The 18347-nt window shown below is 46.3% G+C and overlaps 1 protein-coding gene across 1 annotated transcript in view; it reads left to right on the top strand.

The window, feature by feature from the left end:
• The window catches only part of COL20A1 (collagen type XX alpha 1 chain), a 49331-nt gene extending 30984 nt beyond the window's left edge, over positions 1 to 18347 (top strand). The window contains exons 23-39 of the mRNA XM_066561598.1: positions 2054 to 2196; positions 2548 to 2657; positions 3348 to 3506; positions 5408 to 5485; positions 6117 to 6203; positions 8363 to 8416; positions 9208 to 9303; positions 9815 to 9868; positions 10344 to 10397; positions 10708 to 10761; positions 12120 to 12191; positions 12885 to 12920; positions 14084 to 14150; positions 14987 to 15175; positions 16486 to 16563; positions 17379 to 17534; positions 18028 to 18347. Of these exons, the coding sequence (XP_066417695.1) occupies positions 2054 to 2196; positions 2548 to 2657; positions 3348 to 3506; positions 5408 to 5485; positions 6117 to 6203; positions 8363 to 8416; positions 9208 to 9303; positions 9815 to 9868; positions 10344 to 10397; positions 10708 to 10761; positions 12120 to 12191; positions 12885 to 12920; positions 14084 to 14150; positions 14987 to 15175; positions 16486 to 16563; positions 17379 to 17534; positions 18028 to 18041 (1501 nt within the window). The 3' untranslated portion in view covers positions 18042 to 18347. The remainder of the gene's footprint in view (positions 1 to 2053; positions 2197 to 2547; positions 2658 to 3347; positions 3507 to 5407; positions 5486 to 6116; positions 6204 to 8362; positions 8417 to 9207; positions 9304 to 9814; positions 9869 to 10343; positions 10398 to 10707; positions 10762 to 12119; positions 12192 to 12884; positions 12921 to 14083; positions 14151 to 14986; positions 15176 to 16485; positions 16564 to 17378; positions 17535 to 18027) is intronic.

Raw genomic sequence — 18347 nt, 5'->3', positions numbered from 1 at the left:
TGATAAATACGATGAGCTAAATCAAACCATTGGTAGATTGAAAAAATAGCCAGAGGGTTTTTACTTAATGTATTAATAAATAAACCCCTGACTTCCCTCAAGATGAGTTGTCATGTAGAAATTAAGGGGACACAGAAGTATTTATTATACATTTGTACAGCCAAACATTTTCACAGTGCTGTTTTTGGTTTCTATAAAATCACTTTTTCCCAGATTTTTAGTTGCTGTGATGGACATGAGGATCATGTCATGTATGGACACTGCACCAGTCTTTAGGCATTCTGTCCACAGCCACCTACATTTCAGGGATGGCAGTTTGAGGTCACATTTTCATCTTCAATCCCTTCTCCCAAATATCTCTGGTTTGGAGAGAGATCTTTGCTTTAGAAAATATCACTCTTGTAGCTGCTCTCTGCAGCCTGGGCTGCACTGATGAGAGGGAATAACCATTAGCTCTGGCTTGTGGCTTGACCTCATTCCGTGGCATATGAAGCTTCTCCACAGGGTCCCAAGCAAGGCAGGCAGCTCCTGTGACCTCATTCCTTTTTTATGATTATGAATCAGGAGTGATCTGACTCCTGACATTCATTGCTACTTTGTTTAAAGCCTAATTACTGAGCCACTGACTCCGCTTAATCTTAGTTAAAGAGGCAAAGCTTCTTAGAGTAAACAGAGTGGCAGAGATTCAGAGAACCCTTTGGTCTAAATACTCAGGAAATGATGGGCAAATCCTTTTGTTCAGCTCTTATAGATGCCTTTCCAAGGACATTACCCCTTCAGAAACTGAGTGAGAAAGAAAAGATTTGTATTATTTGTGAATCAGTCCTGAAAAGATGCCTGATGGGCTGTGTTTATGCTGTGCCAATGTGTCCTGTTTCAGATTACAGGCGTGTTTCAGGCAAAACCAATTTGACCTTCCCTTATTGCCTTGTATCCTCTCACTGCTGCTGAGCCTAAATCCTGCAGCTGGGATGTGGGGACCCAGAGGGGGCTTTGCTGTGGGCTCAGTGCTTATCCCTGAAGGGCATTTACGCTGATTTAGATAATAGAATCATTTAGGCTGGGAGAATCACTGAGTCCAACCATCACCCTAAATGCTACCAGGTCTGCCAACCACGTCCCTAAGCCAAGAGTTTTGTGCCAGGGTTTAAAGATTTACCCCATGATATATGGCAACCATTCCTCCTCCTTGAAGGGGAGACCTGGGGGAGTGCTTTGGAACCTGGCAGGGATGTTTTGTAAGCCTCCACTGAGCTCTCATCTCAAAAGCATTGAGGCTGCACTCGCTGTGGCTTGGCATTCCCTGAGGCAGCTCTGGCAGTGATGGATTGACACCAGCTGCTCCAGCTGAGCATCCCCCAGGCACCAGAAGCCCCACGAGGGCTCATCACTCACCACAGAGTTGTCCAGGCACAGCAGGTCCAGGCTCTTTCTGTTCATATCACCATCATCTCCTGGGAGCAAAGCCAGTCCAGTTCTGGCCCTTCAGTTTGGGAAGGATGTTGAGGTGCTTGTGTGTTCAGAGAAGGCAACGAGGCTGGTGAGGGGCTTGGAGCACAAGCCCTATGAGGAATGACTGAGGGAGTTGGGGGTGTTTAGCCTGGAGAAAAGGAGACTCAGGGGTGACCTTATCACTCTCTCTTTCAGCTTCCTGAAAGGTGGTTGTAGTCAGGTGGGGTTGGTCTCTTTCTCCAGGCAGCAGCTGACAGAACCAGAGGACACAGTCTCAAGCTGCATTAAGGGAAATATAGGTTGGATATCAGGAAAAATTTTTTTACAGAAAGAGTGATAAAGTTCTGGAATGGCTTGCCTGGGGAGGTGGTGGAGTCACCATCCCTGGATGTGTTTAACAAAGCCTGGATACGGCACTGAGTGCCAGGGTTCAATGAGGTATTAGGGAATGAGTTGGACTCGATGATCTTGAAGGTCTCTTCCAACCCAGTCATTCTGTGATTCTTTGCCGGCCCCCCTGCCCAGCAAACACCGGGGTGAAGCTGCAGGATGTTTCTGGGGGTTTAAATCACTGATGTTCCCTTGCTTTGTGCCATTGCAGTGATGTGCACCTGTTTGCCATCCCACCTGAGCACACCATCGTGGTCCTGCTGCGCCTGCTGCCCGACACGCCCAGGGAGCCCTTTGCTGTGTGGCAGGTCACGGACGAGGACTTCCAGCCTCTCCTGGGTGTTAACCTGGACCGTAAGATTTCTTGCTAAATACATGAAATTCGGCTGCTTCCATACATCTTGCAAGCAGCAGGGCTCGCTTGGAATGTTTTGGTGGTTTCCTTACTCAGCAGCAGTTTCTTGGGAAGCTTTGTCGTGGCTGCCAACCTCACGTTTAAATCATTGCCCAGTGCAATTGGAAGACATGTTTTTATTTTTATTCTGCTTGGAGCATATTCTTTATTTTTACAAATTTTTTCCATTGTTTAGAAGTAGTTCTTGATAACATTGGAAATGTTCCACCATGTTTAAGGCTAATTATTTACTACTGTATATATGTGTGAAATCAATTTCTAAGCTGTTATTTGTCCTATTTTCCCTGCAGCCAGTAAGAAATCCTTGACCTATTTCAATCATGACTACAAGGCTGATTTACAGGAAGTCTCCTTTGATGAGCAGGAAGTGAAGAAGATATTCTATGGGAGCTTTCATAAGGTCCTTATCAAGAGAGGGAGAAATGTGGCTCATGATCTCACTCTGGTCAGGGAGTATCATTCAAACTGAGGGGTGATCATTCAAATGCTTTGCATCCTGGTTGTCAGCAAAGTGGCCAACCTCTTAGATATGCTGAAATTCATAATTTTAAAGATTTCAGGTGGATCTCATGATCAAAATATGATTTCCATATTGATTTTTCCCTTTTCCCCCAGACTCCAAAAACTGAGGTGTTTTTAAGATCTTTATGATCAGGAAAAATTTAGAAAGAATTTTTTTTTTTTTAGAATTTAGAATTTTGGTAACCATTTGCTTCTGGATGAAAGGAAAAGGGAATCCAGCCTTGTGAGAAAGTCACTTCATCACTCATGATAGGGTGGGGATTTGGCTATCGATGTCCTCATAGCAAAGGGATTGCACCCAAACGAGCAAAGAGCTCTTTCCGTGGGTATCTGTGGGCAGGTTCATTACTCACCTCCAGCAAGGCTTCTCCCAAGGAGAGGTGAGGGGATCAACAAGGGAAAGTCATACTAAACCTTACTCCTGAGCCCCCTCCATCCATTCACTCACTAAAAACACCCCAGGTGTGCCAGCAGCAGGCTGGGGATGGGGCAGAAGGTGCTGCTGTCAATAGGAGGCCCCTTATCCCTCCGCAAAGCTCCAACTTGGCTTTGTCCTCCTGCTGCCCAGGTGCACGTGGCCGTGAGCCACTCCAAGGTCAAGCTCTATGTGGACTGCAAGAAAACAGCAGAGAAGCCCCTCAACACCCTGGGCAGCATCTCCACTGCTGGCTTCATCATGCTGGGGAAAGTGACCCGCACCAGGGGGCCCCGGAGCGGCTCCGTGCCCGTGAGTCCTGGGACGCGCTGGCTGCGGTGCCGATGGGCAGGAGTGCCACACCACCCTCATCTGAACCCCTCCCCGCACTGCTGGGCTGCTCCCTGTGGGTTTAATGAGCTTTCCCAGCACTGGGAGAGCGGTTTTGTCCCTCCTGCCTTGGTGTGGGGACTGTGATGGGTGTCCCAGAGGAGCCTTCTGCTGGCTGCATCCCCAGGGCTGGGGCAGCACAGCTCCTGCACTGGGATGCTGAAGCAGACAGGAGGAGGGTCTGGGAATTGGTTCTGCAAGGAAACTTGGGCACATCAGCCCACACAGAGAGATGTTGGGAAGTGCTGGTGGCTGGAGGCAGCTGAGCTGGGTGTGCCTCAGTCTCCAGTGTGCTTGGATTTGTCTATCTGAATACAAATGAAGGGGGAATAATCTCCAGTAGAGAGGCTCTTTATCAGCTTCTACTTGGGAAAAAACCCCAAGCCAGCAGTGAGTACTGGCCTGTGGGTGTATCCCCACTGCTCCACACAGCTCTGCAGGCAGCTGCTCCCTGCCAGGGGACAGGAAAAGGGGATGTGTGGACTCAGTGTCCTGGCCTGTGCACAGTCCTTAGGGCAAAACCACCCTTCTTCTGTCTGTCTGTTCCACTCTCACTCCCCAAAGCAGGAGTGGTAATTATGTGCAGAATCAGTGGCAAGTTCATCATTCACAAGGGTCCAGTGGGGCTGTGGCAAATCATTCACCACTGGTGTGAAGATTTTGCTCCTTGGCCCTGCTTTTAGATCTACAAGTCCAGGGGAAAATGGCTCATCAGGTGATTTGTAACTCCCCTTACCTCAAAGCAGCACCATAAAAACACTTTGTCCCATGTGCACCCCCAGTTGCAAACTGAGAGGCAGAGGTCTGGGATACACTTGGAAAAAAGTGGAATTGCCTGTAGGAAATGGGGTCTGCTGTGTAACAAACCAGGGGACAATGTGTTCAAGCAGTATTTACTTGTTTCCTAAATAAATCCTCTGGTAATTTGATCAAAACCTGTGGCCATCAAGGCAGGAATCTGTGCTTTCCTTGTCCCTCCCAAATTCTGTCTGCTAGCAGCTCAGCTAGACAGCTCTGGCCAAATAATAAACAGCCTTGTGCCATCCCTACTCCCCTTGCCTTTCAAGCACAGCAACATTTCACATCTTCCACAGCTCTGCTGTCCTTGAGAAGACAGAGTGCCTCATTATTGGTTATCATGGAACCCTATTTAATTTAAGAAATCTTTAAATGCCACTTGATCTGCAGGGCTCATCTGTATCAGTAACCCTCCCTGGGCTGTACAGCTCTCTCCTTGTTAAATGCATGGAGTGAAAGAAAAAAAAAAAAAGATGAGAAATGGTGTCAAGGCAAGAAAAATTAATCTCTGCCTCATTATTTTGTTTGGCTTTGTGCAGTGTGTGCTTTTTTGTTAATCAGAATGGGAAGATGTGGCTGTTGCGAGGGAGGCAGTGAGAGACTGGTTGGGGTTTGTGGGGAGGAGAATTACATCCCTGCCCTGGGAAATGCTGCTGCCACATTTACCCTTCTCCCCATGCCCCCAAGGGGAGCAAATCAAAGTTTGCTTTCACATTCTGGTGGTGCTGAAGCCCAATTAGTTGAGAACCTGCTGCTATTGCAGGCCTGTGAGTAAATTGGAGGCGTGATGTGAAGCTGCTTTGTTGAGTTGCTCATCAAGACAGAGACCTGAGGACTTGTGGAACACTCAGTCTGGGGGTAGCTCTCATGTTGTGGCTTTTTTGGGGTACAGTAATAATTGGGATCACACAGATGAGTCCTGCCAAATCATCCCTGAAGATTATTTTTATCACTTGAACTTAATGAAATCTGGTGATGGGAGCCAATGCTACTTTCTTATCAAACTCTCTCTTTTTCCCCCCCAGTTCCAGCTGCAGTCTCTGCAGCTCTTGTGCAGCAGTGTGGGGGCAGAGCAGGACAGATGCTGTGATCTCCCTGCACTGGTAAGGCAAGGGGCACTGCTCTGCTCATTGACAGCAGGCTGGGGAGGATGGGACAAGCCCGTGGCACCGAAGTGACACTGAAAATGATTTTGATAGACTTAAGAGGGAAAGAATTTTTTTCCACTTGGAAATAACATTAGTGTGTTTCTTGGTGAAGCCAACAAAACTGTGTTTGCTTCAAAAAGAGTGAAAACTTCCAATCCTGGTGCAGTGCTTATTTCTCCTGTCATGACCTCATCCAGGAGCCCTGGCAGTCCTAGAGCTTTGCTGCCACCTCAGCCCTGAGGCACAACATCCCCCACTCTTCCTTTCACTTCTCAACACAGGCAGCTGCTATATGGGGTGTATAAATATGTAGAAAGGAGAAAATTATCTTCCAATATGTGTTTTGCACATTGCAGGCAGGGCTGGTTCATAGTGGTTTTTTTTTTTTTTTTGGTCTACATTTGTTATTCAACAGAAAAATAAAGCACTCGATTGCTCACAAAAATCTCTCAGTGGAGTAGAAAAAAAAATTCTGCTTTTTTCAAGTAGAAGATTGAATTTTGAAACACTAAGTGTTGTACTTGTGATCCATCCTGCTCTTGCTGTGCAGCTGCTCATGACTGGTTTTGGCTTGATTTCATTTCAGAGGGATGAGGACACCTGCCCTACCTTGGCTCCCGCCTGTTCTTGCACTTCTGGGCGCCCAGGCTTGCCAGGACCCCCAGGGCCCCCTGTAAGTCCACCCTCCCACCCAGTGTACTGCAGGTGCTGCTCTTGCTTCATTTCATTTTTTTGTGGCATGTTGGGCATTGGGTAACACTCCTGGGGCTCTGTGGGGTTTTAGAATCACAGAATCATTCAGTTTGGAAAATATCCTAAAGATCATTGAGTCCACCCGTTAATCAGGGCTGCCAAACCCAGCTCTGAACCATGTCCCCAAGAGCCACACCTACACTTTTAAATCCCTGCAGAAATGGTGACTGCACCCCTGAGCAGCCTGTGCCAGGGCTTGACAACCCTTTTGGTGAAGTTTTATCCTCATGTCTAATCTAAACCTCCCCTGGTGCAACTTGAGGCCATTTCCTCTCATCCTAACTGAAGGAGCTTTTCTAGGGCAAGGCTGAGAGTTTCCCTTTGGGTTTTGGATGGTGATGAAGTGGGGAGATGGAGAGTTGGCAGTGCAACAGCTGCAGCTGGGAACAGGCTGAGCAGTGCCTGGTTCCACATTAATCCTCTTAGGAGAGGAGGACAGGTCACCCTCAGTGTCTGCAGAGATTTCATGGATTGGAGGCTCTGAAACTCTCTGTAAGTTTAAGGAAAAAACAACTCACCAAAGAAAAAAAAAAAATCTTCCTGTCTGGATCTATGTTAAATTGGAGCCAGTGAGTGTCTGTGTGGGTGGACAGTGTAAAGAGAAAGGGGAGACTTTGCTATCCTGACTGTCCCCAAAACTCTCTTTCTGTTCAGTGAATGTCACTTGCAAGAAAACCCTGAAGAAATGGGGGGGGAAGAGAAAACAGCCATTACATATGCAGTGTGCTCAGGAAAAAGGGCATAAATTCTGCCCTGTCCCTTATGGATGCAGGAAAACTGTCAAGGGCTTAAATCCCAGGAGAAAATATTCCTGTTAAATGCTAGGAAGCAGTTATAAAAAAAAATTGCTTTTTGAAAATCTGTGGAAGAATATTTGATTTGCACAAGCCAGCTGAAACCTGACAGCCTGTCCAGAGCACCTCAGCTCAACCACTCCAGGTGCTTTTCTCCTGGAAAATAACCATAAATGGAAACATTTGCCTCCTTTTTCAAGTGAAATGGTCTCAGATTACCTCCTGCACTGACCTGTGATTTAGCTGTGAGTTCAGTTCTATGCAAGGAGAGTGCCTCATTGCAGAGTAATTACTTGCTCATTCCGGTGGAAGTTTAATTAACAGCACACTCCACTGTCAGAGTTTGCTCCAATATCCTAAGTGCATAATTAGCAGCTTGCATTGCCCTGTGGTTTAAGCATCTCCACAGACAACTCTTTAAAGAGCAGGACTCTTTAAAGCATTAGAAGAAATCAGGTTTTGACACATAACCTCCTCCTCACACCACTGAACCCTTGGTAATTTGCTGCAGTTACAACAGCACTCACTGCTATTTTTAAAAATCCAGTTAGCAAGACATGTCCCACCTTGTATTTATCACTGTCCTTAATGAGTGTGTCTGACTAGATCCAGCTGGCTTCTGAAATGAGTTTCTGGGCACTTCTGAAAGCACCTTTCCCAAAGTTCCCTGCCTGTGCTTCTCAATTCAAATTGGTTTATTTTGGATTCAAGAATAGCCATGCTCAGATTAAGATGTCAAAAATTCACACAAAATGAGGTCATGCCAGGAGGCTGGTTTCTTCTCCCTGCCCAGAGTTAGGCAGAGGCAGAGCTAAGCCAGGTCTCCCAGAGCCAGGTCTGTCCCTGATCTCAGTACTTGTCACTTCTCTGGGGTGGAGAGTGTAAAACCCAGCTGAGTTCCAGAGGAGTGCACATGTGAGCACCCCTCTTCTTCCTTCTCAAGTGTGTTCCCATGTGCATATGAGATGTTGTCTCAGCATGGATCCACTCAGAGGGAGTTGGAGGGAGGTTAAACAGGTTGAAACTTCATCCCTCTCTGCTGGGAATAAGTGCTGTGTTCCCCATGCTGGTCATGGAGGGACTGGGCTGTTACTTTCATCTCCCCTTTCCCACATTTCCTGGACAACTCAATTAATTTTCTTCCTGCCTCTATTTGTTTTGAGCTCTGTGGGGCAGGAAACCTTTTTCAGTGTGGGGCAGGCAGTGAAGAGCACAGAGTTCTGTCCCCCAGGCTCCTGGTTACAGTGCAGTAAATGTGATGATGTTCTTTGTGTCCCACTGGCAGGGCAGCCCTGGGAGGAGAGGACCTCAGGGGGAGCAGGGGGAGCCAGGACCCAAGGTGAGTCCTTAGGCTGGAGATTATCTCCCTGCACCAAGCTGAGCCCAAGCAGAGTCCTGACAACACATAGAGGAGGATGGGATCACTTATTATTAATTAAATGCTCAGTTGGGCTTTGGAGATTGAGATGATGAGCCTGATTGTGCTGAATGAATGCACTGTACATGGTCAGCAGTGTCCTCTGAGAGCAGCTGTGCTGTGACAGGGTCAGGCTTTGTGCTGTGACAGATGCCCTGCCCTGGGGCAGAGCAGCATGAGGAGGGAGGCAGAGAGGGAACACAGCCCTGAGGTGGGCATGAGGAGTGGCTGGGTCTGAGTCCCCCAGCCCTGGGGACTGCAGCAAACCCTGGTGCAAGTGTTCACAGCTCCATGGATCAGCACAGGGCAGAGCCAGAGCACTCCACTGGTCCCATTTTGGGATGGCATCTGGGAAAGCAGCATGGCTGCAGGGGAAGGATTTGGGGGAAGGAATGAGAATGGACACAGATCTCAGAAATGGGCTAAGGAACGTTTCCCTTTGCCCCCTGACCACCTTGAATAACAGGAATCACTGCTTGGGAAGGTGAATTGGGCTCTGCAAAGCACCCTCTGCAGCTTTGCTGTCTGCTCTCATGAAAGATAGACCAAAGTCCTGGACCTAAACCACAAAGGCAGCTGAGGTTACAGTGCACTAACTCAATCTTGAATCCTGTGGATGCTTCATGCTGACCCAGGCTGTGCAGTGCAGCCCATGAGGAGAGCAGGCACCAGCCACTTCCTTCCCTTATGATTTTCCTTGTCTTTGGTTTCAGGGCGAGCCAGGCCCCCCTGGACAAGTGGGACCAGCAGGTCCCAGTGGCCAGCAAGGCTCTCCAGGCTCCCAAGGAATCACAGTTCAGGGCCCTGTGGTATGTGACCTCTTCCATTGCCTTTTTTTTTTTGTCACTCACTCTTCCCAGCTAGAACCTGTCAGAAATGGGTGTCAGTGCTGTGATTTATGTGTTTACATCACCCTCACCAGCAGCTGAACAGCTGCAGAGGGAGAGATGACAATCAGTGGGTTTGTGCTGACAAGGCCCTGCACTTCATTATTGTGGCCAAAGCCTGCTTTTGTCCAGACTCCCCTTAATGGGCTTTTATTTCCAGCAGCCCAGTGGGGTCCCTTCCAACTCAGGATATCCTATGAATATTCAGGCATTTCTCTTTCCAGTGATCATCATTGCTTGGCAGGGAGTAGTGGCAAGGGCTGCCACATATCTGGGATGGCAGAATCCCTGTGCACATGCTGTGGCTGTAAATTACCCTGGAACACTGCAGGGAGCAGGAACAACCTGGGATATGCATGTGGAGCAGCAGGATGCTCTTTGCCTTAAATGGTTCTGCCACACACCCAACTGTGTGCTTCTGTTTTAATCCAAGGGGCCACCAGGAATTAAAGGAGAGAAAGGAGACACTGGAATCCCTGGCATGCAGGTAATGGTAAACACCACTCCTTCTACTTGTCCCAAAGATTTGCCCCCCCCTTCTTTTTCTTTTTCTTTTTCTTTTTCTTTTTCTTTTTCTTTTTCTTTTTCTTTTTCTTTTTCTTTTTCTTTTTCTTTTTCTTTTTCTTTTTCTTTTTCTTTTTCTTTTTCTTTTTCTTTTTCTTTTTCTTTTCCTTCTGATTAACTACTTTAAGCAAGTCTGAAAAGTTGTTGCTCTTGTCTGCTTGTGAACTGTCATTTTGGAATGCCATCACTTTCCCAAGGAAACTGAGTCACCTGGTGTAAGGGAGATAGACCTATCTGGAAGCTGGATATGATGGAATTAAAGCTGGGTTAACAGTCTTTGCTCAATGTAATGAATAACTCTCTCTCTTCTTTGACCTTTCTCTTCTGTCCTCTGTTCCAAGATGGATTAGGGCAGTGATAATCAGATGCTGACTTTACCCAGCATTTCTGATTTACAGGGAATTCCTGGTGTGCAGGGAGCTCCAGGCAGGGACGGACTTCAAGGTGCAAAGGTAAAACACCTCACCCCTGAGGTTTTATGCATGGGTGCCTAAAAATCCCAGCAGAGACCCAAAACATCCCAGTGCACTCAGTGCAGAAGTGAACGGTCCTTTCACAAAGCCAGAGGGATTGGGGGAAAAAATGGGATCATTTCAGGTTTGGCCAAATTTGAGCAGATACTGCCCTTCTTGCTGCTCTACAGATGCTTCTCTTACCCATCTTTAGCCAGTTCCCGCTAAAAGCAGCACATGGAAAAGCACCTCACTGTTGATGAGGTCTCAGAATCCCTTTGTTAGTAAATGCCTGGATTTGGCTTTGCAGGGGGTGAGGGGACTCGAAGGCACAGCTGGGCCTCCAGGACCTCCTGGACCGAGGGTGAGTACTCCCTGTGAGCGATGCACTCTGAAATCTGTTCCATTTTATGCTTTCACCTGGAAGTGTCAGGGCAAACCTCCTTCCCAGGGTACCACAGGGAACACCTGGCACATGGTGCAGGTGCTCCCTTTCCCTGCCACTCTCAAGTGTAAGAAGAAAATCCTTGGCTTGCTCTGGCCAAGTCCTGAGGAAGCTTCATCCCAGCCAGGAGATTCTTATTGTGCTATTTTCACTTTCCTGACACTGCTGTTTTCCAACTGCTGGTTGAGTTGGAGAGGATTTGGCTTGTTGGACTGAAATCAGCAGGAGCTGGAGGATGCAGGCAGAGTGAAAGGTTCCCCCCCACATCACTGCCAGTATCTGCTGCCAGGGCTGGATGTGGATGGGTGTGCTTGCAGGGCAGCAGAACTTTAGGATCTGTTGATTCACACCTCCTAATTGGAAGGCACCACAGGAACACTTCGTTTTACTTGGGAAATTGAACCAAATTTGGGGTTAGTTGATGGCTGGTGGACCTGATAGTTACTGATTCTCACAATTGAATCTCACAGCTGAGTCTCACTGCTGAATTATAAGGAATTTGGCAGTGGTTGTGCTAAGTTATTTATAGGAGCCAAGGTTGAATTATGCTCATAACTTTGACTTGTTCATCCTGGGAATATGTGGAGCTGGCAGCATTGAGCCTCAGCTTTTTAAATATGAGGAAAGCACTGTCACCTCCAGAGCAGGCTCTGAAAGCTGCTCTGGTGCTGCCTTGAAAACTTTTCTCATTTTCACTGTTCAGAAAAGTTGCTAATATCTACTGAATTCAAACGTAATAGCTGGAAAATTCTAAAACAAAGTATTTCTGCTAGTTGGTTTTGGCTGATTTTTTTCTTCCCTTTATGGCTCCAAAAGGCACAGAAAGCTCACAAAGAGGAGATGACCACAGAAGGCACTTCCCACTCTCTAGGCTGCTGTTGATGTTGTTAAGTATTAGAGGCCAGCACAGGTTTTAAAGGAAAAAGAAAACCACGTGGCATTGGGAGGCTGAAGAAGAGGGTTGTGCTCCAGGCTATGTCTAAATCTGAATGTATAATGGAAGATCAAAAAGCCTGTAGGGTATAAACTGCACTGCAGTTTGTTGGCAAAACTCAGCTTTGCTGGCTTGGCCATAATTGAGATGGTGATGGGAAGTGATGTGAGCATGACTCACACACAATGAGCTTTAAACAGTGGGCTCGTGGCTGGACAGGAAACTTAAGGCTACTGTTCCCTTGCTTGAGTCCTCTAAACTCCCACCAGGGGTGCCCCTGGAGCCCTTGAACAGAAACAGAAAGTTAGGGAATAACTGGGTTGTTAATCTGTAATGTCTGCAGGGTTTCCAAGGAGCCACAGGCACCCGAGGCAGCAGTGGTGAGAAGGGACCTCCAGGTGATGTTGGGCCGACAGTAAGTTTCTGCTTTTGGGTCTCAAAGAAGGCCAAGACATGGAATAACTGACTGGGAATGAGCTGTTCCCACAGCAGCTCTGCCTCAGAGTCTGAAGAATGGTTCAAATTCACACTCATCCTTCTTAAGGAGATGTCTGGGCATTCAAAGCCCAGGCTACTGATCTGTTGATAAAGCATTCAACAAATCCCACCTCCCTTCACCCTCTGCAGATTCACAAAATTGCTACACAAAATTTCAACAGATTTCTGGTGTAAGATTCTAGAATAAAGCAAGAAAGTCACTCCTGAGCTGGACCAGCCAGTCTTGGGCTTGTAGATGAAACCACAGATCTAAATGTCACAGGTATTTCTTCTCCTCAGATGTTGAAAACCACCTGTCCTGCTGGGAAATCTGTTCTTAGAGTGCATCTGAGAAATTTCTGCATCCCTCTTGATGGTGCTTATCCCACTGCTCCAGTTACTGATTTATTACTCTTTTATTTAAAAACAAAGTGTTTGAGTATGAGTTCATACTTTTAAGTATGGACTTAAAGCTCTTACAATCACTGCCATGAGGTCAAGGAAACAACAAGAGTGTGAGAAACAATCATTGTGCTCCCACTAATGTAACCCACACCCCCAGTGAATTTATTTGTTTGTTTGTTTTCTGTTCTTCCTTTCCTTAGACTTCTTTATTTTTTTTTTTCTATAGGGGCTGCCAGGTCCCAAAGGAGAAAGAGGAGAGAAAGTGAGTTTTTCTGATGCTGGGTGACACTGTCAGTGCATCATACCCTCAAAAGAGTGGGTGTTATAACCTGAATTGCAACTTTTACTTACAATTATGAGCCAGTGTTGGTTCTACCTATTGCTTGTTTCCTTTCACCTGCACAGGCTGGGCTGCTGGGGGATAAATAATCCCACAGCAGTCAGGAGCTCCTTAGTATCACCTGTAATAATGAAGCAGAAATGTCAAATGCAAATCCATTCTTTGCTGAGAAGGGAAAAACCAAACCCACTTGGCTCCACTTTGTTCTGGTTTAATGTGTTGCAAAAGGGGACTCGTTTGTCATAATCATTGTCCATGCCCCAGCACAGACCTTGGCAGCCAGGACATCCACACTACCTTGGAAGGTTCTTTTGTTGGGAAAAGTTTTTCAAGTTTTTCTCATCCTGACTCCTGGTTAAATCAAACTGCCATGACTTTCTAGGAGTCATTGCCAAGAGCGACTTCTGCAAATTCTTCTTCAGACAGGGATGAGGTGCTTTTGTCTCAAGTTAATGCTTCAGAATTATAATTTTAAAGAGCATTTTCCTTCCAATCCCACATCTCTGTGATCCAGCCAGAGATGTATGCTTTATAAACAGTTCTGGAAGCAGGTGCATTAGGTATGAATTTTCACAGTCAGTGTTTATTTTTAAGCAGGTTTTTGCATTTTAATTGCTTTTCCCTACTTTACTAAAACTTTCTGAAGGGCCTATAATATATGATTTATTCAAAATACAGTCAGAATCAATATTCATGGAAGATGGAGTCAAAGATAGGAAGTTGTAATATCTGATCATACTAAATGTTTTACATATCACAGAACACTGAGTTATAGACTTAGCATCTTTTCTGATAAAATTTGAGGGTGAAATTTGCTCTCCCTTTTTTGGTAATTATTTAGATTCGGTCTGGGCCTTTTGATGTGCAGGAGAAAAGCAATTATTGATGTTTCCAATTCCAATTTTCTGGTTTCAGAGCTTCTTGATAAATAAATAGAGCTGCATTTCACAGTAATTAATATCTCTAGAACTCAAGCTGAGAAAATGAATAGGCTGAAAGCTATCATGCATTATGAGATTGATCCTTTCTAAAAGATATTGATACTTCATTTTTTTCATAATTTAAAAAAAAATGCTTCCTTTTAGGGGGAACCACAGTCTTTAGCCACCATTTACCAGCTCGTTAGCCAGGCCTGTGAGCGGATGATCCAGAGTGAGTAAAACCAACCCAGCTCCTGAGTCTGCTCATGTGGTGATGGGACAAGGGGGAATGGCTTTAAGCTGAAGGATTGGCTTTATGTTAGATATGAAATTGTTCCCTGTGAGGGTGGGGAGGCCCCGGCACAGAGAAGCTGTGGCTGCCCCATCCCTGGAGGTGTTCAAAGCCAGGTTGGGCAGGGCTTGGAGCAACCGGGGATAGTGGAAGGTGTCCCTGTTCATGGCAGGGGGTGGAACAAGATGAGCTTTAAGGTCCCTTCCAACCCAAACCATCTGTGATTCTATGATCCTATGACTCTCCAGAAGTGGAAAACCAGAGGAGAGACAGCCTGAAGCTGTAGTGATCCCAGCAGCTCCACCACCCTGTGCCCTGCTGAGCCCCACCACCAGCACATGTCCCATCTCAGGCTCTAAGCGCTACTTTGGCTTTATCAGGTGGCATTAGCACAGAAAAGACCTGCAAAATATTTATTTGCAAACCCCTTTGGTGTTTTGCAAAGCCTCCTTTATTTCTTAAATGGAAAAGCTTGAAACTAATTTGATAGAAATTATTCTTTCAGCAATATGTGCTGATTCCTCCCGAGACAAGGCAGGTTTGTAAATCTCCTGTGCTGTGATGTGCAGAGAGAAGCAGTGCCTTGCCCAAGGTCAGGCAGCAAAGTCATCACTCAGCTGCCCATCTTCATCTTCTGCCTTTCCCAGTTTGGACTGACAGCTTTTTAGCACTAGCTGATCATTCTAAGTACCTTTTTAGACAAAATCCTTTGATTTTTATCTCTCTTCTAAATTTCCCAGCCAAGGAAATGTTTATTTTCTCTCTTGCCTTCTCAGCTCATGTGTTGAAATTTGATTCATTCATACATGAACATGCAAGGAAGCCAGTTCCCATCTGGGAGGAAAGGTTAAAACCAGGAGAACCAGGACCACCAGGTCCTCCAGGCCCACCTGGGAACAGTGGAGAAAGAGGAGAAAATGGCAGCCCTGGACAGCCAGGCAAAGATGGGTATCCAGGAGAGAGAGGTATGGACAGAAGTGTTCATATGCATTTTTCACTGCATCTTTGGTACTTTAACTAAACATCTCAGTGCCTCAAGCAGTGTTATATAGATAATCCATGATATTGTCTCATTTTATTGCTGTTTTCCCTTTGGATTTCTCCATTCTAGAAAGAGACACCGATATTATAAATCTCAACAAGTAGGGAGAAGCCAGATGCAGCCCACTCTATTTTCAAGCTTTGAATGGAAGGAAAGGCCATTTTAGCCTACCATTTGTAGGTTTGAGGGGGATGGAGAGTTTAATTGTAGTGGGCAGGAGGCTTTTTCTACAACAAAACAGTTATTTGGCTAAAGACATGGTGGTGGAACAGATCAGCTTTGGGCAGAAATGAGGAGCATTGGAAAACACTGATGGAAGGAATGAGGCAGCTGAAGCAATCTTCAAAGGGGAAGTAAGTTTCTGGAGCAGTGGTTTCACAGAGAAAGACTCAGACATAACTAAAGAAATAGATTAATATGATCTCAGAAGTGACCTCAGTTATTGCACATAAATGAGTGAAAGGTGGGAAGATGTTTTGCTTGGATTTGCAGCCAACGTTTGTCAGTGGTTCAAGTAATTGTCTGTCAAAATAAAAAGAAAACCATTGGTTTCAGCAGTGTCCTAATACCTCAGAGTAACTGGAAATATTCTGTTTAACTCCTTCCTCCTGCAGTAGTCAGCCTTAGCTGGTATCTGCAGAGCTCACCAAAATGTCACTTCAGAGAGAAGGGAGTAACAACAGATTTTTCCAGCCTGTCAAGCAGGAGAGGGCAGAAGATGGATCTTAGTGAAAAACCACCTGAAGGACATGGCTGATCAAAATACTTTCATCTTAAAACAATGAAAAATCATATTTTGTCAAAATGTACCTGTTTTCTCTGAGAGGTACTAGTTTCACAAGTAATTTAACAGGAAAATATCAATCCTGGCTAACCAGCACCTGGTCAAAGAGACAGCTCAGCTTTGTGATTTGTTTGATCCACATGAAGAGCACAGAGGTGGACCTGACCCTCAGGCTGGTGCAGTAACAATATTGCTATGAATTTCTCTGTGAAAAATGTTCATTCCCACCCCTTTGGGGCTGCAAATCTGTGCTGCTTGGATGAAAGAAATCAGTGCCCTGCTGGTCAGAGCAAGAGTAGGTGCCCAGGCTGAATGAAAGCAAATGGATGTTTCTCAGTGCTGCCAAGGGTTGTGACTCCTCTTGGACTCATGGAGAGACTGCAGGAACCTCAATTCAAAGTGAAATTTGCCATACAGTGAAGCAACACTTATCTGTTATCTGTGAATAGGTGCCCCAGGGCCCAAAGGAGAGAAAGGGATGTCTGGAGCCAGCGAGGAAGGGAGCCAAGGACCCAGAGGCAGAACAGGTAGAGTGACCCCAACTTCTATCTATTGATCCAGCAAGGCCATGTGATGGCCACCAGCTCTCAGATTCAAAGCATCATCCAGCTGAAGGACCTCTGTGGTGGGGTTGGACTCACCTTCCCACCACAGCCCTGTTGGCAGCATCCTCAATGGTTTCCTCTCCGCTAAAATGCAAGAGATTACTCCAGGCAGCTTCTTCCCTCTAGTACCCATTCCCAGGGGGTGCTGTGTTTTGAGGACATGAGACCCACCCAGGGAGTTTTAATTTTGCTGCCTTTTTGCATGCAAGACCAGATGCTTGGGGGATAGAAGGTCTGAAAATTCAGCTCGTGGAACGTAAGGGTTTGTGAGTAATCTGTGAGGATTTGGTGTACTCCTCCACCCTGATCCCTGCTCTTGGGACCTGTGGGAAGTTTGCCACTGGCATAACAAACCAGGCACTGTCAAGAGAGTGTGGTCAAACACATTCTGCTTCATTTAATTGTCCACAGTTGAGATGTAAAGACACTAACCCCAATGACTTTGGGATGGATCCTGGGGTTAAGGTGATTCTCTGCATTAACATTTAGGTGGATTTGGGGTTCTCATAACCAGGCTCCATTTTTAGCCAAGCTGCACACCCTTAAGGTCAAGAATACTGGAATTCAGGTATTGGGATCCAGAACAGGTTTTCCAACAGGCAGGTCCTGTTTATCCACCAAAATGAGGAAACTATGCTCAGAAAATTACCTGCCATGCAGGATGGAGGAAAATACAGCAGAGGTATTACACTGCTAAGGCAGATGTGCTGCAGCTTTCTGTGCTTCTCCTTCTGCAGGCCCACCAGGAGAAGTTGTGCAGGGGAAACCAGGTCCCAAGGGTTTCCCAGGGAATGCTGGTCCTCCAGGTTTCCCTGGTGCCAGAGGGCAGCCTGGGCAGCCTGGGCAGCCCGGGCGCTGTGACATCTCTGGGTGTTATGAGGCTGATAGAAGAGGTAAGTCTTGACTATGGCAGTGCAAAGTGATGATTTTATGGCTGGTCTCTGGTTGCTTCTTTTGAGCCAGCAAAGACCTCTGATGATCCTTCAGGCACCATCAGTCCTGCAAAGCCTCCTCTGCAGAGCAGTCAGGGTGATTCCCATGCAACCCACGTGGATAAAAGCCAGCGCCATGGGCTGCTCCTCAGCTGTCCTTCATGGATTAACACATAATGCAGCACTAGTCAAGTAGGTGGGGAGGGATCATGGGGGATCAGTTCTTCATGTCCCCAGCAACGTTTCCATGGGGGATGGAGAGAGGGACAATTCCTCAGTTCCTACATTTGCATTTCATGGAGGCTCACTGGGACAAAGGCCTGGGTGATGAAGAAATTCGCTGGCACGGAACAAAAGGTTTACAAGGGGAAGGAATTAATTCTGTGCCATTCCTTCTCAGGCCCTGACACTGATTTATTCATTTGCTCAGTGGCCTCATCCTTTCCACACACAGATTTTGTCCCCTGATGGCTGGGGTGGAGGCAGCTGAAGACATCGCTTTTCCCTGGAAATCTCTGGAAGAAAACTCCACAACTCCAAAAGAAGCAGCAAACCAAACAGCAGATGTGTTATGTTTTTTTAATGCCCCATCATTTCTGTATGGACAAGTCAATCAAACTCCACAGCCACAGTCTGTGTCTGGCTGAGCTGTCTGCACAACTGCAGTGCTCAAACTCACTTCCCACAGCAAGAAAAAGGCACAGCTGGACACTCAGGCTGACAGACTTGTAAGAAAAAGAAATACTGTATTGAAATGCTCAGAAATAACAGATA

The sequence above is a fragment of the Molothrus aeneus genome, chromosome 17 (assembly GCF_037042795.1).
Source record: "Molothrus aeneus isolate 106 chromosome 17, BPBGC_Maene_1.0, whole genome shotgun sequence".
Lineage (NCBI taxonomy): Eukaryota > Metazoa > Chordata > Aves > Passeriformes > Icteridae > Molothrus > Molothrus aeneus.
This window is presented reverse-complemented; position numbering and strand designations above follow the sequence as displayed.